This window comes from Hyperolius riggenbachi, chromosome 10 (genome assembly GCF_040937935.1).
Source record: "Hyperolius riggenbachi isolate aHypRig1 chromosome 10, aHypRig1.pri, whole genome shotgun sequence".
NCBI classification, from domain to species: Eukaryota; Metazoa; Chordata; class Amphibia; order Anura; family Hyperoliidae; genus Hyperolius; species Hyperolius riggenbachi.
Genome location: NC_090655.1, coordinates 231,737,261 through 231,749,078, shown reverse-complemented (window position 1 = coordinate 231,749,078; position 11,818 = coordinate 231,737,261). Strand labels below are relative to the sequence as shown.

At 49.2% G+C, this 11,818-nt stretch overlaps 2 protein-coding genes across 2 annotated transcripts in view; both read left to right on the top strand.

Moving 5' to 3' along the window:
- The first annotated feature begins 1,984 nt into the window (after positions 1–1,984).
- Positions 1,985–3,021, top strand: LOC137536894 (oocyte zinc finger protein XlCOF22-like). Its single transcript, XM_068259075.1, has 3 exons — positions 1,985–2,035; positions 2,332–2,641; positions 2,705–3,021. Exons 1-3 carry the CDS (start codon positions 1,985–1,987, stop codon positions 3,019–3,021), a joined length of 678 nt encoding a protein of 225 aa, XP_068115176.1.
- Positions 2,931–11,818, top strand: part of LOC137534756 (zinc finger protein 420-like) — a 37,228-nt gene continuing 28,340 nt past the window's right edge. Inside the window, exon 1 of the mRNA XM_068256387.1 lies at positions 2,931–3,017. The gene's annotated coding sequence lies outside the window, so the exon portion shown is untranslated. The remainder of the gene's footprint in view (positions 3,018–11,818) is intronic.

The following is an 11,818-nucleotide window of genomic DNA, read 5'->3' as shown; positions in this document are numbered from 1 at the left end:
GTAGTACAGAGGAGATTATGTAATTCGTTTCAGCCTGTACTAGATTTGGTACTGCAGGTCTGGATCCATTACTGTGTCTTTAAACTGGCTGACTGTCTTCAATCTGTAGGCCAGAATAATGGCAAGTGCTGCTTGATGAGTTATCATAGCCTGCATTTAATTTAGGTAGTAGTGGTGGGTGGTTAAAGAGAGTCTGAAGCGAGAATAAATCTCGCTTCAGACCTCATAGATAGCAGGGGCATGTGTGCCCCTGCTAAACCGCCGCTATCGCGCCGCTAAACGGGGGGTCCCTTCACCCCAAATCCCCCTCCGTGCAGCGCATCCCCTCTTCCTGGTTGGGGCAGGGCTAACCGCCGCAGCCCTGCCCCACGCGCGTCTGTCAGCGCGTATCTCCGCCTCTCCTCTGCCCCTCTGTCTACCTTCACTGAGAGGGGCGGGGGAGAGGCGGTGATGCGCCGCTGATAGACGCGACTGGAGGCAGGGCTGCAGCCGTTAGCCCTGCCTCCAGGAACGACCAATTCCAAGACCAAGGTTTGCGGGGGTGGCTTTGGGGGTGAAGGGACCATCGTTTAGCCGCGGGATAGCGGCGTTTTAGCAGGGGCACACATGCCCCTGCTAACTATGAGCTCTGAAGCGAGATTTATTCTCGCTTCAGAGTCTCTTTAAGGGCATTGCGTAGGGCTGCCCACTCTGCCTAATTGTCAGGGGAGGACTGGCCAGGGGGGAAGGGGGGAGATTTCCCCCCAGGCTGCCTCTCATTTAATGATTTAGGGCTGGTACAGTGCCTGGTGCATTCATGTTTTTGTATAAGGCAATGTGAACCACTAGGTTGGCTGAGGCAAATAAATGCCCAATTACAGAGCAATTAGAGGGAGGGCAAGCTGGTAAATATACATTGCATGATACAGAGCAGAGGCTTGCCTGCAGGGTCTGTGGGAACAAATCTGTCTGGTCTCTCACTATTGTTAAATGACTGCATGTGCACAGCTGCATAAGGTATTGTCTAGGTTAAAAAGTATTCGACAATCCCTAGACTCCAGAAGGGCTGCTTGAAAACAGTCCCTAGACTCCAGAAGGGCTGCTGGCAGACAGTCCCTAGACTCCAAATGGGCTGCTTTCAGGACTTGTTTGAGAGATTGGCAGGAACAGGATTGATATTATAGGCAAGTAGCCTCTGTGTGATTTGGCTGCAATACAGATAAGCTCTCTGATCCATCTCAGGCTATTCTCATCTCTCTTCCACTACTGGAATATAGCACATGGGCATGTGTGTGATGTCATTTGGGCTGGGGCTGCTGTAAAAATGGGCCTCTAATTTGTGTTTTCCCCCCAGGCCAAAAGGTCCCAGTCCTCCCCTGCTAATTGTACAAGAAAAACCTGGGTCTCCTAATGGCAATAGCTGAAAAGAAAAAGGCCTCACTGTGTGCAAGTTGCACCCTCCAGGTGGCCTCTTCAGCTACGTGTGGGCCTTAAACTTTAATGTTCAACTTCTACACCCCCCACAAGAAGCTTAAACAGGCCTCACTTGCCAATATCAAAAAATACTTTATTGTGAATAAGGCAATCAAGGGTTGTGAAACAGTTCCACTACATCTAAAACCATTAAAAACACTCTAGGAACCCCAGAGAGTGCACAGCAAATCTCTGCCTAATTGAGCATGGTAAGGAGAGCCAAAGGGTAGGAGCAGAATGACAGAAGGCTCACATTATAACGTTTTTGAGGTGGCCTAGGGGGTGACTAAATTATTGGATTATAAAGAAACGTGGGATGTGTTATTTTCTGCAGGAAACAACATATAGACCAAACCTGCTATAACTATTATTATTATTTCCCCAATAGATGGCCAGGATGTGGGGAGCACCTCAGAGGGACGTCTTATCTCACCTCTGGATGACACTGCAGAAGATAATGGCGTCAGATCACCGGATCCCTCTAATCCTGAGGAATCTTCTTACTCATCACATCCTGTTTCCTTAAATATCCATGGCAGTTTTAGAACAAAGAATCATTCCAATTCTGAGGGATCTTCTTCTGGTAAATCATCAGTTAGGGAGAATTATTATCATGTCTCACATCAGAGACTGAATTCAGGGGAGCGGCCATTTTTATGTTCAGAGTGTGGGAGACGTTTCTTTTATAAAAGTGCCCTTCTTATACATCAGAGAACTCACACAGTGGAACATCCATTTGTTTGTCCAGTATGTGGGAGGAGTTTCACTCAGAATGGAACCCTTGTGACGCACCAGAGACTCCACACAGGTGAACGTCCTTTTTCTTGTTCAGTGTGTTGGAAAGGCTACATAAGTAAGTCACATCTTATTACACACCAGAGAAGTCACAGAGTGGACCGTCCTTTTTCATGTTCAGAGTGTGATAAACGTTTTTCCGAAAAAAGATTCCTTCTTAGACACCAGAGAATTCACACAGGTGAGTGTCCTTTCTCATGCTTAGAGTGTGGGAAATGTTTCATAAGTAAGCCACAGCTCTTCACACATCAGAGAATTCACAAAAGTGAGCGCCCATATTTATGTACAGAGTGCGGAAGAGGCTTCATTGTAAAGGCACACCTTCTTCAACACCAGAGAAGTCACACCGGTGAGCGTCCTTTTTCCTGCTCAGAGTGTGGGAAATGTTTCACACGTAAAAGAGGTCTTCTTAATCACTAAAGACTTCACACTGGCGAACGCCCGTTTTCTTGTTTAGAGTGTGGGAAAAGTTTCATTGACAAAAAATCCCTCCTCAACCATCAGAGAATTCACTCGGGGGAGCGTCCTTTTTCATGTCCGAGATGTGGAAAATCTTTCAGCAGGAAAGCAAGCCTACGTAAACATAAGAAAATTCACGGTGGCGAGACTCGTTTTTCATGTTCAGAGTGTGAGAAACTATTTGTTTACAAATCAGACTTTCTTATACACCAGAGAAGTCATACAGGAGAACGTCCTTTTTCATGTTCACTGTGTGGGAAAAGTTTCAGTCTGAAGAAAACACTTTTAAGACACCAGAGGACTCACAAGAGGTGACCATCCTGGGTGTGGGAGCCTGTTTATTCATAAAGAACTGAAGGGATTGTGTTTTGGGGGGGGGTTTTGTATCAAAAGTGAAAACACCCTTTAAAGCATGGGTCCCCAACCTGGGGGCCGTGGCCCCCTGGGGGTCCTTGGGCAGATTTCTGTAGGGGCCGCGGCTTCTCCCTCTCCCCCCGCGGCCGCCGCTCCTGTTACCTTATGAGTGGGCGGCCGCTTCCTTCCTTATATTCCTTCAGCCGCGGCTCTCCTCTTCGCAGCATGTCGTATTACAGCAGCGCTTCCTGCACGGCTGCTGTAAGGAGCCAAGGGAGCCGGGACAGCGGTTCCCATAGTAACGGTGATGCGTATCGCCGCTACAGAAAGCCGCTACCCCACCTCCTTCCCTCCTTACAGCAGCCGCGCAGGAAGCGCTGCTGTAATACGACATGCTGCAAAGAGGAGATCCGAGGCTGGAGGAATATAAGGAAGGAAGCAGATGCCCGCTCATAAGGTAACAGGAGCGGCAGCCGCGGGGGGGAGAGGGCACCTCTGCTAGCTACACTGAGGCAGCTATACTGGGGTAACTACTGGTCTAACTGTACTGACTACACTGGGCTAACTGTACTTGCTATACTGGGCTAACTATACTTGCTATACTGGGCTAACTATACTTGCTATACTGGGCTAACTGTACTTGCTATACTGGGCTAACTGTACTTGCTATACTGGGCTAACTGTACTTGCTATACTGGGCTAACTGTACTTGCTATACTGGGCTAACTGTACTTGCTATACTGGGCTAACTGTACTTGCTATACTGGGCTAACTGTACTTGCTATACTGGGCTAACTGTACTTGCTATACTGGGCTAACTGTACTTGCTATACTGTGATAACTGTACTTGCTATACTGTGATAACTGTACTTGCTATACTGTGGTAACTGTACTAGCTATACTGTGGTAACTGTACTAGCTATACTGTGGTAACTGCACTAGCTATACTGTGGTAACTGTACTAGCTATACTGTGGTAACTGCACTAGCTATACTGTGGTAACTGCACTAGCTATACTGTGGTAACTGTACTAGCTATACTGTGGTAACTGCACTAGCTATACTGTGGTAACTGTACTAGCTATACTGTGGTAACTGTACTAGCTATACTGTGGTAACTGCACTAGCTATACTGTGGTAACTGTACTAGCTATACTGTGGTAACTGTACTAGCTATAGTGTGGTAACTGTACTTGCTATACTGGGGTAACTGTACTAACTATACTGGGGTAACTATACTAACTATATTGGGGTAACTATACTAACTAACTATACTGAGGCAACTATAGTCCTTATACAGGGGCAACTGTGTTAGCTACCTACACTGGGGGCAACTATACCTAGATACCTACTTACCTATATACTACACTCAAAATCAGGGAAAAGAGGGGGGGGGGGGGCTGCCGCCGCCACTAACCATGCCCCCCTCCCCCCGGGGGGCCCCAGAGAGAAGTTTGGTCGGGATAGTGGGCCCCGGGGTTAAAAAGGTTGGGGACCCCTGCTTTAAAGGATACCCGAGGTGACATGTGACTTGATGAGATAGACATGTGTATGTACAGTTTCAAACTCAAAAGGCACCCATGGTTAATGAGCCAGGCAACCACAACTGCATGTAGCAAAAAGTATTCAAATTTTATTTAAGGACGTATCCATAATAAAAACAACCAAATCTCCAGCGTTGTTGAGGGGGGGGGGGGGGGGGGGGAAATGTATATAATAAAAATGGGAATAATCAATACACAGTGCTGATGAGGAAATAATCAAAAACATATCACATAAAATGACTAACTGAGCAGCATCCACTCCTGAGTACAGCTGTCCTAATCACACATAAATAGTGGCTGTCAGTAAATATGTAGTAAGCTCCTCACCGTATCAGAAGCACTGCCCCTCTCAGCACCCGCCGGAGAAAAGAGACCTCACATGTATCGCACCACCTGCGGTGCTTCTTCGGAGAAAAGAGACCTCACATGTATCGCACCACCTGCGGTGCTTCTTCGGAGAAAAGAGACCTCACATGTATCGCACCACCTGCGGTGCTTCTTCGGAGAAAAGAGACCTCACATGTATCGCACCACCTGCGGTGCTTCTTCGGAGAAAAGAGACCTCACATGTATCGCACCACCTGCGGTGCTTCTTCGGAGAAAAGAGACCTCACATGTATCGCACCACCTGCGGTGCTTCTTCGGATTTCGTTTTTTGCCACAATCGGGGCAATAGAAGCGCGATTCCTTTCAGACATTTTCCCCTTTGCTTTCAGTCTTAGGCGGCAGGCAGAGAGTAGTCAAAATCCAGGCTGAGGTCGGTGCAGGTGGCAGGCAGAGAGTAGTCTAAATCCAGGCTGAGGTCGGTGCAGGTGGCAGGCAGAGAGTAGTCTAAATCCAGGCTGAGGTCGGTGCAGGTGGCAGGCAGAGAGTAGTCTAAATCCAGGCTGAGGTCGGTGCAGGTGGCAGGCAGAGAGTAGTCTAAATCCAGGCTGAGGTCGGTGCAGGTGGCAGGCAGAGAGTAGTCTAAATCCAGGCTGAGGTCGGTGCAGGTGGCAGGCAGAGAGTAGTCTAAATCCAGGCAGAGGTCGGTGCAGGCGGCAGGCAGAGAGTAGTCTAAATCCAGGCAGAGGTTGGTGCAGTTGGCAGGAAGAAAGTAGTCAAAATCCAGGCAAAAATCAGTAACAGTAAAGGTGCGTACACGCATGACAACAGCCAACGATGGGTCCGTCGGCACCTCCCGCCGGGCGGGTTTTCAGCAGACTGTAGTGCGTGTGTACGCACTGTCGGCGGACTGATAAGGCTGTTCCTGAACGTATCAGTCCGCCGACAATGCGTACACACGCACTACAGTCTGCTGAAAACTTCCCAGCGGGAGGTGCCGACGCACCCGTCGTTAGCTGCTGTCATGCGTGTGCACGCACCTTAAGGCAGATCAGCAGAAGCACTTAGCTCAGAAGCAGTTGGGAACCAAATGGCTATATTGTTAACATCCTGTGCTTTCAAATGAGCTTATCTGCCATCTCTGCAATGGCAGCCATGTGACATGGGTGAGATCAAATTACAACTTGTGAATAGAGACAAATGAGGAGGAATTAGACAGGCTAAACTCTCTATATACATTCAGGCTGTATTTCTCTATGTTTACCTTCTGACCGGTGTTCAGGACCAGAGTGGGAATTAGACAGGCTAATCTCTTTACATACATATAGCTCTCTATGTTTTCCTTCTTTCCTGTGCAAGGGATCTGGTCCAGTGGGGGGATTAGGCAGGCTACACTCTCTATATACAGGCAGCATTCCTCTATGTTCACCTTTTGTCCAGCAGAGCGCCTCCAGATGGGGAATTAGTCAGGCTAAGCTCACTACATGCATACAGCCGGCATTTCTGCAATTTCCTTCTGTCCTGTGCAAGAGTTCAGGTCCACTGCCAAACTCTTGGCTATCAGATTAAATATGGTAAATATAGAATTAATTCATGCAGATCAGACCGGGTTCATGCCAGGTAAAAGTCCCACTACCAATATTAGGAGAGTCATTGCCCACCTTTAATGCCAGCATACCAACCCGGGTCAGAGGACCTTGGCCTCTTTGGACATGGCCAAGGCCTTTGATACTGTGGAATGGTGCTGTTGGAATGGTTTGGCCTGGATGAAAACTTTACAAAATATATATATTTATTTTTTTTGCAAACTCTGTACTAGTCCTACTACCCGCATTTACACAAACTCATAGGTCTCTGAACCCTTCCCGCTTGGCAGGGGTACTTGTCAGGGATGTCCACTTCCCCCTCTCCTATATGCACTGGTGGCAGAGCCCATAGCCTGCCGAAAAATCCTGTACCTCCTCCACAATTCTCCCATATACTGTATACTACTCTATCATTCTTCTAAAAACTCTGCTTCTTAATTCTTAGTCTAATAAGAGCAGCTCATGCCCTAACATTAAATATACCACCCTACAAAACCCTAATGGAATGGGAGGCATAGCTCTGCCTTGTTTTCAGAAGTATTATATGGCCTGGCAACTGCAGCAGGTGGCCACTTGGTTTACTACAGACCTTACTTATAACCCTGACGTTTATGGATATTCTTCTTCTGATCTGGCCCTAGACATGCTTCCAGGGGAACTCTCTAGGGGGCACTCCACAAACTCCCTACCTACTCAAGCACAGAGTCTGGCAATGGACCTCCAGATACTTTTCTTGCAAATCTCTGGAGCTGCATATCCCGCTTTGGGCAAATGCTCAACTAGCAGAGCTTAAAGTGACACTGAAGCGAAAAAAAAAAGTATGATATGATAAATTATTTGTGAAGAACGGATAATTAATAGAACATTCATAGAGAAGAAAAGAGTCTCATATTTTATTTCAGTTATATGGCATTTTTTATAACATTGCATCTTTCTCTAATATTTGCAGTTTACAATTTACACTCTTTATTTTAAATGATGAAACAGAGCAAAGCTAATGAGCCTTTGTGGTTTTTTTCTTTGGTGATTCTTGTAAGGGCCAAGAATACCTAGGTGAGAAGTAGGGAGAGACTGAGAGCACAATGGTGAAGTATTGTCAGGTATAGGGAGGATAAACTTATATACTGTAGATACATTATATTCCAGAGGTCCCCAAACTTTTTCAGTCAAGGGCCGGGTCAACATAATTCAGACTGCCGGGGGGATGGAACACACATAAAATGATGTTGAAAAGCCTGGAGAACTCCCAGCAGCAGCCATTCAGTCATGCGGCACTGAAGAGTGTGCGCAGACAGCAGAGCCGGGACAAGGTCCTCCAGCACCCAAGGCTGAGACACCAAAGTGTGCCCCCCATCCCGCCCACCCCAGCCGTCACACACTGATTGCTAATAGACTAAGAGGCGCCCTAGGGCCTCCAACCCCCCCAACACCTTAATCACTAGTTATCTGGCTTGCAGTCACTGCCATGTATCCCCTGTTCTTATTTCTCTCTGCTTCAAACACAATAGGGGAATGGTAGCTGAGTGAGTTGTCCGCCCCCTCCTACACTGCGCCCTGAGGCTGGAGCCTCTCTTGCCTCGGTCTGGCCCTGCAGACAGTGAAACATACCCAGGTGACAACCTGCTTTTCAGTTGGACAGCAGTGTCACCTGATGCAGAATTGGATTGGAAGCCTGTGAATAGTGATGTCGTGAACCTCCGATTTTCGGTTCGCGAACCCCGCTTGCGAACCTTTGCAGAAGGTTCGATTCGCGGAAAAATTTGCGACCGCAATAGACTTCAATGGGGATGCGAACTTTGAAAAATAGAAAAAATTATGCTGGCCACAAAAGTGATGGAAAAGATGTTTCAAGGGGTCTAACACCTGGAGGGGGGCATGGCGGAGTGGGATACATGGCCAAAGTCCCGGGGGAAAAATCTGGATGTGACGCAAAGCAGCATTTTAAGGGCAGAAATCACATTGAATGCTAAATTGCAGGCCTAAAGTGCTTTAAAACATCTTGCATGTGTATACATCATTTAGGGAGTGTAATTAGAGTTCTGCTTCACACTGACACACCAAACTCACTGTGTAACGCACCGCAAACAGCTGTTTGCATAGTGACGGCCGTGCTGGACTGGTGCGCACCGTGGCGAGAGTGTAGGCCGTGGCGGTTTTCAAGCCCATATGGTCGCCAGGCTGTGGTAGCTCAATGATAGAACAACAGTAACTGTCCAGCTGATCAAATTTGGTCTGACCACAATGAAGCAACGACTTTATTATCTTTTGTGTCCCACCCTCACCCGAGACACTCAAATAGCCGGCGGTCATTGCTTCATTGTGATACGCAAGCCCCTTCACCACGGCATGGTAATGATCACGAAGGGGGATGGGCACATGTACATGCCTTTTGTTTTTTGTTGCAGCCGCCTGCAGTGCAGCCAGAAAAATTAGGCAGGCATGTACACGCACCAGAAAAATTAGTGTAGCGGCCGCTGCTAGCAGCGGCCTTAAAAATTCAGGAATCCGTCTAGAGTCCTGGACCCTGTTGGTGGTGGTGGAGAAGACAAGTGGCCTGCAGGCAGAGATGCTGTGTGTGGGGACTGACTTAGTCTTCCGTCGTGCAGTAGCCCTCCATGATCCATGCCTCATTCGTTTTGATAAAGGTCAGGTACTGAACACTGTCGTGACTTAGGCGACTTCTCTTCTCAGAGACAATGCCTCCAGCTGCACTGAAGGTTTTTTCTGACAGGACGCTTGCGGCAGGGCAAGAGAGAAGTTGTATGGCAAATTGGGACAGCTCAGGCCACAGGTCAAGCCTGCGCAACCAGTAGTCCAAGGGTTCATCGTCGCTTTTCGCAGTGTCTACATCTACACTCAAGGCCAGGTAGTCGGCTACCTGCCGGTCCAGGCGTTGGTGGAGGGTAGATCCAGAAGCACTATGGCGAGGAGTTGGACTAAAGAATGTCTGCATGTCCGACATCACCCTGAGATCGCTGGAGCGTCCTGTCCTAGCCTACGTGGACTTGGGAGGAGGAGGGTTACTGCCAGTGGTACCTTGATTGCGTCGTGCAGCCACATCACCCTTAAACGCATTGTAAAGCATCATCGACAGCTTGTTCTGCAAGTGCTGCATACTTTCCGCCTTGTGTTGAGTTGGTAACAGGTCCGCCACTTTGTGCCTGTACTGAGGGTCTAGTAGCGTGGCCACCCAGTACAGGTCATTCGCCTTGAGTTTTTTGATACGGGGGTCCCTCAACAGGCTGGACAACATGAAAGAGGCCATCTGCACAAAGCTGGATGCAGACGTACTCTCCATCTCCTCTTGCTCTTTCTCAGTGACGGGACGCAACTCCTCTTCCTCCCCCCAGCCACGAACAATACCGCGGTTGTTCTTCTACCACCGCCTCTTCCTCCTCCCCAGAAACACCTTGCTCATCATCAGAGTCTGACTCCTCTCCTTCCCCACACGACTCCTCTTCTTCCTCCTCCTACTCCCCCCTCTGTGCTGCCGCAATTTACATCTGGTTCGGATGTAAATTGCTCCCACGACTCCTGCTGCCGTAACTGTTCTCGTTCACGCACCTCCACAGCTGTATCCACCACTCTACGCACGCCACGCTCCAGGAAGTAAGCGTAGGGGATCAAGTCGCTGATGGTGCCCTCAGCGCGACTTACCAGTTTGGTCACCTCCTCAAAGGGCTCCATGACCCTGCATGCATTTCACATCAGTGTCCAGTTGTTGGGCCACAACATCCCCATCTTACCAGATTGTGTCCTTGTACTGTAATGATACAGGTACTGGGTGACGGCTTTCTCCTGGTCTAGCAGGCGAGAGAACATAAGCAGGGCGGAATTCCAGCGAGTCGGGCTATCGCAAATCAGGCATCTCACCGGCAAATTGTTTCTACGCTGAATGTCCGCAAAGCGTGCCATGGCCGTGTAAGACCGCCTGAAATGCCCACACAACTTCTTGGCCTGCTTCAGGACATCCTCTAAGCCTGGGTACTTGGACACAAATCTTTGCACGACCAGATTCAGCACATGTGCCATGCAGGGTACATGTGTCAGCTTTCCCAAATTCAACGTGGAAATGAGATTTCTCCCGTTGTCACACACCACGTTGCCGATCTCAAGCTTGTGCGGGGTCAGCCATTGCTCCACCTGTTTGTTAAGAGCAGCCAGGAGAGCTGCTCCAGTGTGACTCTCCGCTTTGAGGCAAGACATGTCTAACACTGCGTGACACCATCGTACCTGGCATGCAGCATAGGCCCTGCGGTGCGGGGGCTGTGTAGCTGAAGAGGAGATCGCGGCACCAGCCAAGGAGGAGGAGGATGATGACAGCGAAGAGGATGTAGCAGGCGTAGAGGAGGTGGCTGGAGGCCTGCCTGCAAGCCGTGGAGGTGTGACAAGTCGGTCCGCTGCGCAGCCACGTACTCCCCGCTTGCTGCCATCGGTCACCAGGTTGACCCAATGGGCTGTGTACGTAATGTAGCGGCCCTGCCCGTGCTTGTCAGACCAGGCATCCGTGATCAGGTGGACCCTTGACCCAACGCTCTTCGCAATAGATGACACCACTTGCCTCTCAAATGCACGATACAGTTTGGGTATGGCCTTTTGTGAAAACAAATTGCGGCCTGGTATCTTCCACTGCGGTGTACCAATGGCCACAAACTTACGGAAAGCCTCTGACTCCACCAGCTTGCATGGTACGCTCAAATACTTCCTTTACGGACAGCTGGGTACTGCTGTGGGCAGAGGAGAAGGAACCGCTCAAGGGAAGAGGCGGTGTGGAGGAGGGTGGCTGTGAAGGTGCAAGGGAGAAAGTGGATGAAGACGATGCACCTGAAGGAGTAAGAGGAGAAGGAGGGTGGCTTGTCTTTTGGGTGCTGCTTTTCCTCAGGTGTTCATGCCATAGCTGTTTGCGCCTTTTCTCCAGGTGCCTTCGTAAGGTACTTGTCCCTACGTGAGAGTTGGCCTTTCCACGGCTCAATTTTTGCTGGCAGAGACAACAGATGGCTTTGCTCCGATCTGAGACACACATGTTAAAATATTTCCAAACCGCTGAGCCCCCCTGGGCTGATGGCGCTACGGTGGCATCAGCAGCTGACGTTGAAGGGCATGTTGGCTGGCTGTCCATAGCTGGTGATACATAGCGCCGGACACTGCCCCCAGCTGTTTCTGAGGACGAGCTCCCTCTGCTTCTAGTGGCTGGATGGTGTACTAGTTAAGGGCTCTGCCTCTGACATGGGAGACCTGGGTTCGAATCTCGGCTCTGCCTGTTCAGTAAGCCAATAATTCAGTAAGGAGTTCATTGGGCAAGACT